Source organism: Vipera berus (assembly GCF_964194415.1).
Source record: "Vipera berus genome assembly, chromosome: 13".
In the NCBI taxonomy this organism is placed as follows: Eukaryota; Metazoa; Chordata; class Lepidosauria; order Squamata; family Viperidae; genus Vipera; species Vipera berus.
The window spans coordinates 946354-963085 of record NC_138216.1 but is presented as its reverse complement, the minus strand read 5'-3'; the positions used below and the strand labels follow the sequence as shown (position 1 = coordinate 963085).

General features: G+C 49.5%; 2 protein-coding genes across 4 annotated transcripts in view; both read right to left on the bottom strand.

The window, feature by feature from the left end:
• Window positions 1-1469: 1469 nt before the first annotated feature.
• B9D1 (B9 domain containing 1) lies at window positions 1470-8165 on the bottom strand. Of its 3 annotated transcripts, none has more exons than XM_081337889.1 (7): window positions 7994-8165; window positions 7175-7243; window positions 6706-6817; window positions 6060-6156; window positions 5683-5745; window positions 5247-5314; window positions 1470-4860 (listed from the first exon to the last, which is right to left on the bottom strand). In XM_081337889.1, exons 1-7 carry the CDS (start codon window positions 8060-8062, stop codon window positions 4715-4717), a joined length of 624 nt encoding a protein of 207 aa, XP_081194015.1. In that variant the 5' UTR covers window positions 8063-8165; the 3' UTR covers window positions 1470-4714. The 3 variants fall into 3 exon arrangements, 2 of the variants coding, with proteins under 2 accessions (XP_081194015.1, XP_081194016.1); XM_081337890.1 differs by having other exon boundaries at window positions 6702-6817; window positions 7948-8034; XR_014027761.1 differs by lacking the exon at window positions 5247-5314 and having other exon boundaries at window positions 4808-4860; window positions 5359-5745.
• A 6813-nt stretch (window positions 8166-14978) lies between these two features.
• Window positions 14979-16732, bottom strand: part of CACNA1H (calcium voltage-gated channel subunit alpha1 H) — a gene marked incomplete at its 3' end in the record, with an annotated part of 126926 nt that continues 125172 nt past the window's right edge. The window contains 1 exon segment of the mRNA XM_081338452.1: window positions 14979-16145. Coding sequence (XP_081194578.1) covers window positions 14979-16145 — 1167 coding nt within the window.

The window sequence follows — 16732 nt, the reverse complement described above, 5'->3', positions numbered from 1 at the left end:
GACAGACAGACATTGGGCAGTAGACAAGCAACTGCAACTCCTTTCCTTTACCTTGCTGCAGAGTTGTTCTGTTTGAATCCTCGCAACAGGTCATTTCACTCTGGGTAGCCATGAACACCCCCAGGTCCTCTTTCAGCTTCTGGCCTCGCACTGTGAGGCCAGCATAGTCTTTGCAGTCCCCGCAGAATCCCTGCTTCAAAAAGGGCTTCCTGGTTTATTTTGTCCAAGTAGAAAAAATAGCTTGTGCTATGGAGCTAATCCAGGTACAGTATGCTAAATAAGTGTTTTGTCTGCAGTCAGCGGGAAAGTTGTTGACGGGTGATCTTTTTTTCTTAAGTCGCCAAAGGTTTTAAAAGAGCTTAAGTTAAACATGTCACCTTCCTGGCATTGCTTTCCTTCCAATTAACGTAGACTAACAACATTATTAACTGTCCCTTCTCTTCCTATCCCACCTTCCTTGAAGTGGCCTAAACTTCAGAATGCTTCCTAAAGAGGCTTTCTGGTTAAATTAAGCATTTTTTTCCCTTTATTTGCTCAATTATTATTCCGCCAGTCTGTCTTCTTGCTCTGATTTTCCCAGAAAGAGAAAAGATGGCCGGCATAACATGGGCAATCCCTTGAGTATTAGAGACAGGAGACAGCTGGCCAGGCACATGTGAATAGAGAAAAGGGACTAACAAGATAAAATTCTACGAACCCGATTAAAGAAAAAAGCTCCCTAGTTCAAGGAAAGCGACCACACCCATCCTATTTCTTTTGTCTCCAACTGTTTTGTAATGCACATTTTGTATTGAGTGTGGCTTAAGCTGTGGAGGAATATCTAGCTTGTCTTGGTTTCTGTGGCAGGATCTGTGGGGAAACACTTCTTAAACGGTGTTTGCCCTGGGGTAGGCATGATTACCTGGGCAGGCTTCTCCCTGTCCCTGGCCTTCTGGATGGAAGCCGGTCATCCGGATGGGAGGACTCTGGTTTTGTTCAGCATCTTGATTCCTGGATGAAGCCTCTCTCCTACCTTGTTCTGAGCACTTAATGGGCTGGGATGTCCCAACCAAAGTTTGTAAGAGCTGCACCCTGTTTCACCGGATGGCAGAAGAGAACCCAGCACCAATCAGCTCCAGCCCTGCTTAGACTTTTTGTTTTTTGAGGTCAACCAAAACCAACCAGAGGCTGCTTACTGACAAAGCCCCCAATAGGAGGACAGAAAGGGGGGGGATGACCAGGGAGATGCAGGCATTCTGCAGTCCCATGAATGCGGTTGTTCTGGTCCTTTGAAGAACGGGTCTGCCTGCTCTCCTCCCCCCCCCCCCAGTAACTTGTTTTGTAAAAAAATCAACCCAATTGTTGATCAAGCCATCTGTTTGTTCCTAAACCTGACATAGCAGCAAATATGCACTCTCTTCCCCCACCTTCTCGAGTTCTGGCTCTTCCTGTTTTCCCAGCAGAACATTTTATCACTTGTCCTTCTAGATTTGCACACAGCTTGTTTTCAAAATGTGTTTTATGCACTTTTGTAATAGTTCTTCCAATTTTGTGATAATTCTGCCTCCGGTTTAACTCTTCATCCGCTCGGACACCAAATTAAGCCTTTGATCAGGCAGGCAGCCTGCTCTTAACATGTCCAGGGGGAAACCTACCCATTTCATCTGCAGCCAATGAGGGAGAAATTAGATTAACACTCTGGTGTTCAGCAAAGCAATTTTCTTTACTCTGGGAAGCTCAAACATCACCCTCAGTGTTCCAATTCTGTTCTTTAATCTGTTGGTGACCTATCTGGCCCAGATCTTACCATCATTTTGTGGGGTGGCGACATGTTGGTTAGTCCTCAGGAGACCTGGCGGAAGATTTGCTGCCTCTTAGACAATATCAAGTAGCAAGTCATGGGAAAGACCACCTCAGTTGGGGCTCATGAATTGTTGAACCACCTGAATTTGGAAGCGGCCATGCTTTAGTCTCCATTTCATCTCATGTCTAGGAGAAACCCTGGTGGCATTTGAACTGGATCTCTCCAATTCCTTTGCATCCTTGGTTTCTCTGCTGATTCAGATAGGAATCCTGCTGTGGCTCACGCACAAGCTTGTCGGGTTGCCCCCCCCATCCGAGATGCTTCAAACCCTTCTGTTCTTGCTCCCTTGCCAGAAGAACGGCATGTTTGAAGGCCTAATTCATGAGACCTGAAGTTGTGGGTGTGTGGAGGATGTTCTGGCATTCCTGAACTCTTCATTCAGCCAGAACCATGACTCTTCTTCTCTGGGCCCCTCCCTGGCATTTTGCAAGCTTGTTTTTCCATTGTCACTTACTGGATTTTCTGCAGTAATCAGAAGTTCTTGAGATGTTCCAAAACTGCCATCGCTACTTGGATTTGTTCTAATCCTATCCTGTCAATCTATATATGTATGAGGGCGGAGATTCGTTCTTCGAGCTTGTGGGTTGGTTTCTGAACGTTTCATTACCAGGCTAGGTAACATCTTCAGCGGAATTTAGGGACTGTTGGTGCTGGTGTTGTTCTGCTTTTAAGGGCTCTGTGTGGTCAGTAGGTCTTGTGAAGGGAGGGTCACGTCAGTTGAGGGTCACATCAGGTGAGGGTCTTGTGACGGGTCAGGTGAGGGTCTTGTGATGGGTTGTATAAGCAAAACACCAACACTGACACTCCCTAGATTCCGCTGAAGATCTTACCTTGCCTGGTAATGAAACGTTTTGGAAACCAGCCCACAAGCTCGGAGAACGAACCTCCACCCTCATCCTACACCTGAGCTACAGGTATTCGCCACTATCGCAAACCCTCCATATATCTCAAAAAAGCTGTGGCATAAAACTCAAGACTGTTGGCTTGTGAGGTTTGTTTTCAGGGGGGAAAAGCAGATTTTCGTAATTCTTTGGTAGGCAGAATATAGTTGCTTGGAGATTAGCAGAGAGCACAAAATAATCTGTGTCCACTTCACTGTTAAAATCTTCAGCGATCCCTCTGTTTGTGATCCTCTTAGGCTGCAGACCAGAGAGGAGCTGGCATTTCCTGAAAAGATCAGCTCTATAAACATGATGAGAACAGGGAGTTCCGTGCAGACGAGGAAAATAGGTTAATGGAGGGAAGCTCTTGGCGCCCAGCACTTCCCTTCTGGGAGAGCCTTTGGCACTTGGTGGCCACAAACCAGGGATCCTCTGCTTCTATGACGACTTGGAAAATGATCTGGTAGGTTGGCTTTTGTGGACAGGAGAAGAATTGAGGCAGCCTGGGATATCAGTGAGAAGATCTTTAAAATGGCCAGCGCTGGTTCCGTTTATGTGCCCTCATTCTGCTTCCGGACTGGCTCTTCTTCATAGCAGATCAACTTCCAAAACCAATCTTCCCCCCCGCCCCACTTCCACAAGAGCTTGTTTTGCAGTGTAAGATGGGCCACGTATATTGTATATTTTCTATATTCCTCTTTGGAATTATCACAGCAATAAATTTAACACTCCCATCTGTTTCAGTTGCTGCAGTGGTTAGCCTGCTAAACCTTTGTTGTTCCCAGGGGTTTTGCCAAAAATAGGTCGAGGTGCAGTTCACTTGAGAAACTTCCCCATGGAGCACTCACCCTTAGCTGACAGTGAAGGGAAGGTGTTGTAGTTGGGCCAGCCAAGCCAGAAAGCAAAGGACAAGGGCTTCTGCCCAAGCAGACGACCTCTGGCCTATAGGGAGGGAGGGGAGATGTGCTGCGTGGGCATCCTCACAGCCTTGTTCCAAGCAAAGGGTTCCTCCTCGGAACCAAAGGATGCACCGCTCACCTGGTGGCCTTTGGGACATGCTGAGCAGCCATTCACAGCCCTCACTGGGAGGGCCAAGTTGGGGAAGATTAAGGGAGAGAGTTGCAGAGTCAGGCTGGAGCGTGTGGGTTACTCCAGGCTGTGGCTCCCTCTGCTGAATGAATTCTGCCTTTAAGAAGGCTGTTGTGTGGCCGACCTCGAGGGGGGGGGGTCGGCTTTTATCCACCGAATCACCTTGTCATTTTTTAAAAAACCACCTGCATGAACCCTTTCTTTTTGTCTTTTTAAAGTGCATACAGAAGTCTGTTTTGTCAGTAAAGGAAGTAATTTATTTGGAAAACAGTACAAATTCCTAAACAGAGTTGTATTTTAAACTGAACATCAAATCCATGGTGAAGATTGTTATAAAATCTGTAACTTGAAAAAAAATGAAACCAGTGTTTGTTTTAAACCCTACTTGCTATACTGAAATTAGAAATAATTTGCATACCTTTAAACTCATTTCTTCCTTCTTATACGCCTACAGACACACGTGCTATCAATGCAAACTATGACAATGTGCTAAAATGGGACACTATCATTATAAAGTCTAATTTTCCACCCAACCTCTCCAGATAACACTAATTGTGCCTGGATGTGGTTGTGTGGAAATGTGTGTGCTCACACGCAGAAACAGTTTCTATTTAACTTGTGGCAAAAATCAAAACTCAGGGATGCTTCTGGCCTGCAAAGGAAATGCCCCTAAAAGCAGAGCAATGGCACACTGCTTGTCTGCAGATGTCTTATCGTAGCCACAGCTGGCCACCCGACACACCCTCTTTGCAAACCCCTCAGGCACTGTGATTTCTGCACATCTGCACTGGTTTGGTCTGGTCTGGATTCTCCTTGGTTGGCACACAAACACTTTTAACTGATAACCTTGGTCAGCTCTGAATTGCGTCTTGTAGGACAGCATCAATCCCAAATTGCAAGTTTAGAATTTACGCATCGCCTCTGTCACCGAGGTTAGTGAGGAGCTGGCGAGGGCTGGCGAGCTGACGTCATAGCCCAGCTTCTTCATGTCCTTGGTCACCACATTGAAGGAAACAGTGACAAAGCCTTGTGAGCGGACTCTGGTCACTGCAAAGGAGCAAGTGGAGACTTAGCAGGGCTCTTACAAAGCAACACATTACTAGCAAAGGGGGTCAGACCCAAGACCCCTCTTGTTTGGGGTTCTGTGGCTAACGGGGCAGCCCCATAAGCTGGCATGGAGCACAAAAGCATGGCATTCTCCCTAACGCTGGGAATTCTGCAGCTGAACTCGGGCCATCTTCCTCAAGACCTTCATTGCTTTTTGCCCATCCTAAACTTTTGGCAGCTGGCTTCCCCCGACAAGTAGGAACAGCCTCAACCATAAGCATGCTCTGACTTGGCAGTTTGGGCATACATTCTTCTCTCTGGACACAAAGGCATCTTTGCCCTCCCGAACATGCCAGTCATAAGCACAGAGCACTCCAAGCACCCACCTTCACGGCCTTCGCCCTGGGCTACCACCTTGGGGTCAGTGAATTCGGGATATCTGCCTGTCAGCCAGCTGGGAGAAAAACAAAAGGGAAGGCTGAGAGTCAAATCACCAACCTGGGGTTTATTCAGCCAAAGTCCTGAAGACTTCATGCCGCCAAATGCCTATTCAACTCCCAGCTCCCTCCATCCCGGAATTTCTTCTTCCCAGAATATATGTAAATCAACACATTTTCCACCAAAGTGAATATTCATGAATCCTGTTTTACTGGCGATTTTCCCTGAAAAAGTGCAAGGGACCGAACAAAAGGAGTGAATGATGAAGAAGCCCACCAACCAACCGATTGTTGCTATTTCAGCAGGCAAAAATATCTCATTTTCAAAACCGAGCAATTCCTCAAAAAAATAAAAATAAAAAAATGGAGAAAGGATTGCAGCCACCTTGTTAACTTCTGCAGTCTGGAGGTCGATTCTGGAACGAACATTGGGAGGATCCTCTGGTGCCTGAAAACAGAATTTAGGCAATCAAAAACTAGCGGAAGAATTGATCAACGGAAATGCCGAACCCCATCCTGAGTCTGGTCCTCCTTCCCACACCAACCCCCCCCCCCCTGCCCTCTATCCCAGACAGGAAAACAAATCACTAACAAGGTGACAAAACCTTTATGGTTGCTTCCCCGAGTCCTTGGTGCCCCAAAGAATCAAATACTCTTGACTAAATTACAGTCTAAAGAAGGACAAGGCTACTTTCATGCATCAAAATCACACGGAGAGTTGGAACAAGTAAGAGAGGTCGATCCGGGTTGTGGTGAACTCACCTGCCTGGTGTAAAAGGGACATGAACAGCCCCGTATCCACGAATCACGTCATTCCCAAAAAGATCTGGACCATATACACTGATGACGATCTGTGGCCCTGCAAGAACAGAAAGGGCAACAAACATCAGATGCTCTGGCCTGCCCCACAGTTCAGTGTTCCTTCACCCAAGGATCAGTGATGGGGCACAACGTGGGGCGACCCCTGCAAAGTCAGTCTGTGACCTGCAATGACTAACCAATGCTGCTGGAATAAACCATGGCCCAGATATGGCACATCCACCCCACCCCAACTATTTCTTAGCAAAATTTTATGGAGATGGATTGATGTAACCTTTTTAGTAATTCTGGAGCTAGAATTTCTCTCAAATAACAGAGCTTCTTGCAAGCACTCGCTACTCCCCCCCCCAAAAAAAGTTTCTGCCTCTCTGGAGTTCTACTGAAATTTAAGGCAATTCTCACGCAGTGTCCAATTCTTGCTGGCCTGAAAGGACAAAGCCTAAACCTGGTTGGAATCGGTCAGTTCTCCTTGTACTTAATGTCATTTATTGACGCAACTTGTCACAAGCCCAAACATGGTTCAAAACAGGCCCCTGGGTCAGAGGTGACAAGAAGCCTGCTATGCCCTGCCCAGGTCCTTCCCACCTACAGCCAAAGGGGTTGGTGCTTTTGAAGGTGACATCAATGGGGAAGTTCCAGACCAGGTTTTGATGGACATTCCGGCTCTTGGACGTGATCTGAGAGATGCCTTCTTCCAGGCCCTATGGGAAAGCCAAGGAGACAAGCTGGAACCATCTTTGGTGGCACCCAGAGCTGGCACAGACGGAGAGCTCGAGCAGAGGACTGGACTAGACTTCCAAGCTGCCTTCATTCTATGTTCTATGAGGTGGCCAGGTGGGCCCATCCCCCCTCCCCTGCCTAGAGTCAAAAGGGTCGTGGGACCCGGAAGCTGGAACCCTCAGTTTAGCTGATCCTCCCGCAGCCAAGAGTCACAAGCGGGACTCCTCCCCCCCCTTTTACCCCCTCTGCATTTCTTATTTGCAGGGAGGGGGCTTCAGGCTGCGCTCTCTGGGGGTAGCCCTTTCAAGCGGAATCCCTTTCCTGCATCGTTGACCCACCGAAGTCGGAGCCCAGTCGGGGCCGTACACAAAGCAGTACTTGCAGTAGAGGTCGTCAAATTCTGGGAACTGCGAAGGGAAAGAAAGGCATTAAATTTGGCTGGAGATCTAACCTCCTGGACAGACAGTACTAAACCGCCCCTGGAAGGTGCCAGATTTTGTTCCCAGCAGCTGAAATAAGACAAAACTCCTCTTCCCAGGTGGGTCTCCCTCCCTCCAACCGGCTTGTTTCCTTGAGGGGGCTGAAAGCCGGGGGGGGGGGAACGGAGGGGTCTCTCTGCAGCAATCCCAGCGGAGCTGTCCAGACCTCAGGAGCGGGGAACGGGCACCTTCCCCAACTGGGCGCCCGCTGCAGAACCCTTAGATAACCGCCCCCCCTCCCCAGGGCAGTTTGGGGGAGCTCCGGTGCCAGGTCTCAGCTCGGGAGGCAGGAGAAGATGCGCACGAGCAGCGCTGCTGCTGCTGCGCCTATCCTAAGCCTCTTGCCCTTTCTTTCAGCTGCAAACTGCATCCGCGCTATTTGCGCTTCAAAGCTACACCCGCTGGGTTCGTGCCTAAAAGCTGCACCGCTGGGCGCCCGTCCGAACCCGCCTCTGGATGCAAAAGGGGGGATCCGAGACGGAGAGAGGTATCCTGTTTTTGCAGGACACAGAATGGAGAATCCACCCCCCCCCATGGGACTTGGAATGCGCTACTGCAAAGGCGGCGCCCGGGCGGGAGATACCAAGTCGCCCTCCGGAAGGGGGGGGGGACAAAGAAGCACGCCGGCTCGCCTCGCCATTCGGGGACCCGGTCGACGAAGCCGGTCCGCTGGCCCACCTGCGCGCTCTCGATCTGCCCGCTGACCATGAGGAGGAAGACGGTGGGGCTTGCGGAGGCGGCCGCCATCGGGCCTCGCGGAGCGGCAGGAGGAGGCCCGTCGCTAAGGGCGCGTCTTCCACCTCCCTGGCAACGGCGGACGGCGAGCCTCTGGAGACAATTTCCGCCCTCGCGCGAAAGGGCTCGACTTTTTCGCTAGGAGATCTACGCCCGTTCACGAGCTTGTGCACGCGCGAGAGCCTTTCCGACAACCTTACCTAGCGACCTCCGGGGCGGTCCGGATTTAGCCCCCCATCCATTTTTCCGGGCACTTTGGAAGTAAGCCTCCCCCCCTCCCGATGATGAGACTCCCCTCTCCAGGGGTCCGCCAAGGAGTTTGAACCACAGCTGCCTCTTCAAGCAGGGGGCTCAACCTTGGCCACTGTAAGACTTGTGGACTTCAACTTGTAAGCTGGGTGGGGAATTCTGGGAGTCGAAGTCCACAAGTCTTAAAAGTTGCCAAGGTTGGAGACCCGCTGGCTTAAAGCATCGTTCTAGCAACTGCATTTTTATTCGCAGCGGCTAGTATTTTGAGAAAGGTAGCAACGTAGCACGTCTGTTGTAGAAACACCTCCTCTTAAACAAATTTTTGCACATTAAAGTTAAAAGGCTTTGGCAGAAAACGGCAACTCATAACACCAGTAGTAATCGGGAGTTTTGGGCACCATACAAAAGAGATTCACTCAATGTTTGGAGGTGTTGAATTTACTAAACTTGACACTACAGCACTGCAAAAAACCCCACATCTATTGAGACTTTTGTGTATTTCTGTGATTCTTAACTGGCTGTTTGAAACCGAATGTTGAATGAAGAGATGAAATAATCACAAAAAGGGCTGAGCTTAAAAGCTCCAAGTTTTGTTAGCGTTTTTCCTATTTTTATTGCAGGAGGCTTCTCTAAGCTACTAAACTGGGTTTCTGCCACCACTAGATGTCCCTGTTTAGTTATCTAATTCAATTATGACATGATTGCAATTTCTTTGATTGCTATGAGCTGCCCAGAGTCGTTGAGAGCCGGGTGGGGGACAAGTTTAATCCTTCTTCATCATCACCATCTCTCAAGTGGTTTCCCAGTTTGTTACTTTCTTAATGCACTGGATAACAACTTCCAATCTAGTATGTGAGATGGGCAGCAATATAAATCTGCTAAACAAGTAATACATAAGAAAACAGCCAGGCAGCCTTTGGGTGCGGGCAGCGGGAGCTGTCCTGTAGCCTATTTTTCAGGGCAGGAAGTATGTGTATGTGTGTGTGGGGGGGGGGGGAGGAAGATCTACTGACTGTGTTTATGTGTGTGTTGCTCAACTCCAAAACTGAGGGTTATTTAGATCTCTGACTTTGTTACTATGGCTTTATTTTTTTGTTTTGGTACATGTGTAAACTGTGCTTTGTGATTTTGTCCCTGCTTTGTTTATGTTTGTCTGTTGGAAAGCCAGTCTCAAGCAATGAAGGAATCATTCTGAGATGTGGCAGGATAAGAAACATCCCCTTTGGCGCCCAGTGCTGACCTGCCGTCTCCAGCTTGCTCCCGTTGGAGGGTTCTGGCTTGGGTCTCCTGAGCAGAGATGGACCCCAAATCCTGAGTCCTCTTGGTCTCCTTGCTTGATGGGGAGAAGCAGCAGCAGCTGGCAGAACTTCTAATTGCTGCGTCTCTGGCTCTGATTTTCTGCTAGGCACCAACTCCTTGGTCTTTTCCGCTTTCTGAAGAGCAACTTGTAAAGTTGCTGGGGAGAAACCAGCCTGTTTCTTGATGGCCTCCTGGATGAACTATTCTGGGATTCTTGATGGTCTCCCGTGAGTTCCCAGGCCCTGCTCTGTGTCTCATCCTTAATTGGCAGCCTGGGAGACAGTGAACCAAGAGAGTTCCTTGTTTCAGGCATTGGAAAAAAAAAGCCCTTTTGACCGTCACTTCATTAAAATGCCAGTACATCATCTTTTGAAGCTGCCAGCAAGAACTCGACTGTTTTCTTGCCAGGTGCATTTAGTGTGTGTGTGTGTGTGTGTGTGTGTGACTTCTGCTGAGCCCAATTTGCAAAGCTCCTAGACTCTTACCATGCCAGCTTTTTTGGTGTGGTGCAGCCAGGCGGGGCTGAAGCTACGGTCACGTCTGCCCACCGAGAAACCGTCTGGCCTCTTCGCTCGTTTCTCCCAAATTCTGGTTCCAGCCATGAAAGCCATTTCACGGATAAGGCTTCAGAAAGATGAAGGGGTTGCATTAAAGCAGCTTTTGGCAATTGGGATAGGAGGCAGAAACTTGCAGGCATCAAGCCTATCTGGCTTTGGGGCAACAGCATCCGAGATACCTGGGTGGCAGCAAGTGAAACCCCCACCCCCACCTTCAGTTGCTCCCGTGCCCGTTGGTCACAAATGGTCACACCAGATTCAGATTTTTGCCCTCGCTTTTGTTTTGGGTCCATTTTACTTAGGTGATCTTCTACTCCTGTCTGATTTCCTAGAGCCTGTCTCTTCCCAACTTCCGTTCTGGGAATGGAAGTATCTTCCACAGGAGTTTCATCCCGCTCAGTTATACCTTGCAGTGGTTGAGGACCCTGGGATTATTGGTCAAGGTTTAGAAGAGCAGTGATGTGTGTGTTGCAGCATTGCTGAGGACCGCAAAACCTTGAAATCCATTACTGCTTCACCCAACAGACCTAAGAGTTAGATCTTCAGCTCCCTCTTTAAAGCCCCAGCCAAGGGCTTCTCACCGATTCGTCTTGCTGTTCAGCCCAAGATCCAAACAGGACTTTTTGTCTCTTGGATGGCAGCCCAGTTCATCGAAACAGACCCTCGGCTTCACCCTTTGAAGGACGAGGGCATCTGAGACGGAGTGATTCCTGGCATTCCGGGGCCCCTCTGGTTGCTTTTGTGCAGCAGTGACGTTTTGCTGGCAAACTGGAGTTAGCTTTGCTGGGGAACCACAAACAAACCCTTCTTGGGCATTTAGATGTCCCTGGTTGTAATTGGCAATCAAATTTCAGATCCCTCCTACACCCCCTTTGCATTTATGATGACACAGTGTTTTTTTGCCAAGGCTGACAACATGAGTTCCTCCTATTTCTCTTTTCTCTGTGCACAATGTTGTCTTGTACAAGGAGCATAAATCAAAGCCTTCTCTGGAAGACGGCAAGTATATAAATCCTAATTCTTTCAAGGGGGGAGGGAGAGAAGACAACAAGATGCCTTTGTTGGCGTCTGCATTTCTGTCTCTTCGGCTCAGCTGGTTCTGAAAAAAGCTTTGAGTACCTGTCCTTCTGCGTTAATAAATGACTCACTCTAGCATCAAAGAAAATGGTTTGACAGTCGGGTGCTTCTGCTCAGGGACACCCCATTAATCCTCTCCAAGCAGGGTGCCTGCCAATTAGGAGGAACACTCTGAAGCTCAGCCTGAGAACAGGGCCTCGGTTGAGAGGGTCAGCAACTTGGCCCTTTGGCCACATCTAGACTTCCTGGGCCAGGGTTTACCACCCTTTACCTGACAAGGCAAGAGAAGGATGACCTCCGCTTCCTGGTCAACCGGTTGATCAGGCCCCCTCCTGGGAGACTGTTGGGCTCTCTTGGGCAGTTGGTTGGCCACTAGGAGAAGGGACCAGTGCACTAGTGGTTCTCTGTGGTGCCACCACCAACTTGGCTGGCATCAAAAAAAGGTTGGACTAATTCATGAAAGTCTTGGGGATCAATTTGCTCTGGATGGTTGGAGGATGTCCCTAAAGGCCATCTGCTGAGAGACTGGTGGGCTTCCTTGGGCAGTTGGTTGACCTCTGCAAGAATGAAGTGGTGGACAAGATGGGCCAAGGCATGGCTTAGATTCTTATGTTCTTTATTTCCTTTCTGGAGCTGCTGATTATTGTCAGAGATGTCTGAGTTGTAGAGAGCTGCTGTATCTTTGCGTGGATCATAATGATGAGACATTGGTATCTGTTTTACCTGAAATAATGGGAAGCTTAATGCTTAGACTGTACAAGTCTAATTTTATTGACTTGAAATTCTCTCTCTGCATCCCTCCTTTGCTTAAAGACACTCTCTCCTGCCCTGAGCAATTGTGGATGCAGTCCTCATTCAGTGAAAAATCAAATCTTTCATCGTTGGAAGATGTTGGAAGTGACATAAAGGCTAATAATTTTCCTCAATATTTGTACAAGCTCTTGGAGATAAATAATTCAGTTGACGTTCTCCATTAAATCTGACTTCAGAAAGCTTTTATGCCAAGACATAGTAGATCATAATGGTTTCTATTCTTTAAGTTTTTCTCTCGCACTTTCTTCCCCCTTCCTTCCCCCCTTCCCCCCTTCCTTCCTTCCTTCCTTCCTTCCTTCCCCTTCCCTTCCTGCAAACCTTCAGAGAACCTAATGGTATCCAATAAGTATGGAAAATAGATTATTTGCTGCAGTCAAATAACCCCCTGTTTCCACTCTATTTATACCACTGGCCCAAACAAACACCAAGTTATAGTGAGAGAACTTAAATTCTTTTTTGAGCTGTTGTGTTGTTTAAAAATTCAAGCCACATGATTGGTTTTAATCCTTGGGAAAAGGGTTGGGGTCAGAAGTGATTAGATTGAGGCTTGTTTTCCTTGTCCTCCTTGTGTCTCTCTCAATGTGGCTCGGACCCCTGAGGATACGCCTGCAAGGGAAGACCAACTCTGGGAGGTCATTTCCCACATTAATCAGGGAGAAACGGCATGTCAGTGGAAAACAGAACAGACATCTGGCAAGGCCTCTCCTGCCTGCCTCTCGGGAAGAGAGAGAGACAAGCCTTTTGGTCATGCAAGAACCCAAACGGCTTCTCTGGATCAGCCTATCCAGCCTTCACGATAGCCCTTGAAGCTAAGGTTGTTTTTTTCTAAGATAACTTTTATTGTCATTTTTTTTACTGTGGGCACACTGGCACACATTAAAAATGAAATCTTGTTGGCAACAGATTGGGAAGGCCCAGGAGAAAAGAGCTGGGTTTCACCCCTTGCTTGAACCTGGGGGCACCTGGCTGGCTGCTTCAGAGAGGCTTGCCCACCACTTTGCAAAACTCCAGGGGGGAGAAGTGACCTTGATTCAAGGCTGCAATGCTGGATCCAATAACCAGCCTTGGGGGGAGGGTGGGTTAGGGGGTGGAGGAGAATCTGGATAGAATCCCACCGTTTGTGTTGAAATACTGTCAGGGGCCATTCTGATTGGATACGATGGGACGCCAGGCCAACCCACTCGCATCCTACCCAAAGGTGGCTTGCAATTTTCACCATTGGTCTTGCATGTGGGTGTCCCACCCAGAGGCCTCCCTTTAAACCCACCCCCAACCCCACCACCAGTATTTTAAATCAGGTCTAGAAACAAGTTATTGGTGGTACCAGCAGGGGGCCCTTCCACATTTGTTTTTCCTCCAAGCTGGGTGAAAAACTTGAATTTTTCTCTACTTGTCCCATAATGTAAATTTTGGGGCTGGAACTCAACAGGGGAGCTTCCAGAATCCTTCGGTGGTCTACAAACAGCTAGCCAACTCCTGCTGATTGGAGCTCTTTAGGATTTAATTGACCCCTGCGTGCCACAAACAAAATTGAAACTTTTAAATAATTTACTATTTATTTGGTTTTTTTCCCTGTTTTCCTGCTGACTTTGGAAATCTCCTTCTTTACTTTTCATTGTGCACTTTTAAAGTTCGGATTATTGCAACATTTCACCTGAATTCCATAGGAAAACAGAGGGGGGCGGGGGAAAGGGGGAAAATACAACATCGCTTGAGTATATGTAAAATATTATTATTATTATTCATAATCATCATAAAAAAAGAGATTCTTTTACTCATAAGAAGAATTAATAACTTACTCGTTATTGCACTGGCTACAATTCAGTAGTGGTTTTGGTATTCACCCCCCCCCCCATTTTCTGGAGCAAGGAGGACCAGAAGAAAGTTGGCAAGGCATGAAGTGGGCAGTGAAGGAAAAATGAGGGGATGGGAGCCCAACCGAAAGACGACCGTGAATATGGTGAAGCGTCCACATCGAATCCACGAGGACATCACTGCACTGAGGGTCAGATGTGAATGCACACATGAAATGAAATGAATCGATTCACCCTCCTATGGGAAGCCTGATCCAGCTGGAATTGCCAGGGTTAGGGTCCCTCCAAGGCAGGGGCGTCCAACTCTGACCACTTTAAAACCTGTGGACTTCAACTCCCAGAATTCCCCATGCCTGGGCGATTCTGGGAGTCGAAGTCCATAGGTCTTAAAATTGCCAAGGTTGGAGGCCCTTGCTCCGAGGGGACTTGGCTGAATTATGGGTGCCCAGTGCCTCTGACGTCTCTGGGCTCCTGATGGGCGGGTTTTCTGCAAAACTGCATTTGATGGAGGGCTTCCTTGTGGGCATTTATGGGCGTGTGTGTCGAGGTGTGTCTGCCTGTGGTGTGTGTTTCCTTCATTTCTTCTTTTTTTTAAAAAAAATCTCAAATACATGGTTTTCTATTTATAGTAACTGCTGATATACAGAACAATATACAACTCGCTTCTGCCTGGTCACGTGCACTTCCCGCGACCGCTTTTCGTGCAATAAGAAAAGGTGCCCTTTCAGAACAAAAGCCAGAAAAGAGGTTTTTCTGACCCAGCCATGGGTTGCCTTTAAAAAAGATAAAAGAAAGGTCTTCAACCCCCCTCGAGGGGTCCGAGGCCACACTGGGTGAGGGTGAGGGGGAGGAAGAGGAACACTGGAACAGCTTCTCCTTGTGCTGGGCGGGAAGGAAACCGGGTTCCTTCCGGTTACCCCCGAAACTCTTGGGACGCTTGGAGTTTCTCTGGGACTTTGGTTCCGTTTCTAAACCAACACAGCGAGGAGAAACCAAGGGTTTGCGGGGGGGGGCAAGCATCAGCCATGGGGAGGGTGGATTTCCAACCTGTTCTCCTCTTCGAAGCCACATGTGGTGGCAAAGCCCTTAGAGTTCACCAAAGACCACCCCCCTCGGAAGCTATACCGGCTCGTCCACAACCTCTTCTGTGGTGGTTGGGCTCCCTGGAACCTGTCCGTGCTGCGGGAGGGGATGCTTCCTGCCCCCCCCGAGCTCTTCTTGGTTTGGCTCAGAGGGGTCGTCGTGAGTCTCCAAAGGGTCTGTTGGCTGCAGCTCTGGACCCTCCGGGGGGGGATTCACAGAGCGGTCCACAGCTTGGCTGCTCTCCGAGAGGCGTTTGCAGGGCTCACCTGGGGAACCGGGGTCCGTCGGTTCGTAGGAGAAGCTCGGGATGGTTAAGTGCTCCCCTCGGCAGGCCGGGGGTGCCCGGCGGTCTGCCTTGCAGGCCGGTTCTCCAGGCTGACCCTCGGCCAGCTCCAAGGAGTCCCTGTAGGCCGTGGAGTCGCAAGAGGGCGTTCTCCGCCTCAGCAGGCTGTTCTCGGAGGCCTTGGTGCGTGTTGCGGTGGCGCTGCTTTCTTCCTCCACGGGAGGGTCAATAGAAATGCAGGGGGGGCTCATTTTCTTCTTCCTCCGGATGCCGTGCAGGTACTCGGACTCCGACTGGACCTGGAGAGGCAGCCTCCTCCTTTCGGAGGCGTCTGCGAAGCCACGATCCCCGTGGTCGACTGAGGGGCAGATCTCGATGGAGTGTCGTCGTTGGTCATCCGCCCACAGCGGCTTGGCCAAGAACCCCCGGGTGTCCACGCTGTAGAACTTCTTCAGGTCCTTCTCCTTGCCCTTCCCCATCGTCAAGCTGGTTGTGCTGCAGTTCCTGAAGGGGACAGGGGATGGCGCCGGAGAGGCAAAAGGGGAGTTGGAGCAGTCCCGGCTCTCCAGCTGCACCCTCCAATCCCGTGCAGAGCTGTTGATGTGGCGGACCTCTTCGTCCGCCAGATCGGAGGACTCGAAAAGGGAGGTGTCCAGGAGGCTACTGTGGGTGGGCCTCCCGTTTGAGATGTTGTGCTGGCTGAAGGTGTCCTTGTGGGTGTGGATGCTTGAAGGGCGAGGAGGGGAGGGGTGGGGAAGGGGAGGACTGCCTGGGAGGGATGTGGGGGCCAGGGGAGGCTGAGGGCCCCCCAAAATACTGTGGGACAACTTTTTCAGGGGTGGGTTTTCACGCGTCTCAGCCTGGACGCACTGCTTTGACTCCACAGCTGAGCTATCCAACGAGTCCTTCCGGACGGCCTCCTGCAAAATGAAGAGATAAGAAAATAAGCATTTCCCACGCAAGGAGGCCCCACGCATCCAAGAAGGGTTCCACGTTTTGCGATGGTTGGGGTTCCTGGTCTTGTCTTCTCTGGGGGCTCGTCCCTGAAGTGCGAGTTAACATGGAAATCTAGGGGAGAGCAGATCGGTCAAAGTTGAGCTGGGCCTTCCCCGGGAAAGGCCGCTTTCCTGGAGATGGCTTCTCTGAACCCACCTGCGGATGTCTGCAAAGCAGTCGGCCCAAACCCTCTGCTTTGTTGAACATGCAAAGTTCCACCTTCACAGGACGAGAGCATCTTGGTGGCATTGCTTCTTGGGATGTGGAAGAGCCAGAGGCCGAGGGGCCTGATCCAGCAGTTGGCTGCCTCAGGACTCAGTAGTCTGACTCAGCAGGAGCAATATGGGAAGAAATGACAAGGGGCTGGTTCCAGATAGAGAACACAGGCTGGGGACATGTCAGAAGCATCTGCATCTCATTTAATCTCTGTCTTGAACTCTGGGCTTCCTCCTGCAATGTCTCTGCTCTACAGCCCTTGATTCCTTTTGGTCTCAATCAGAACAGAGCTCAA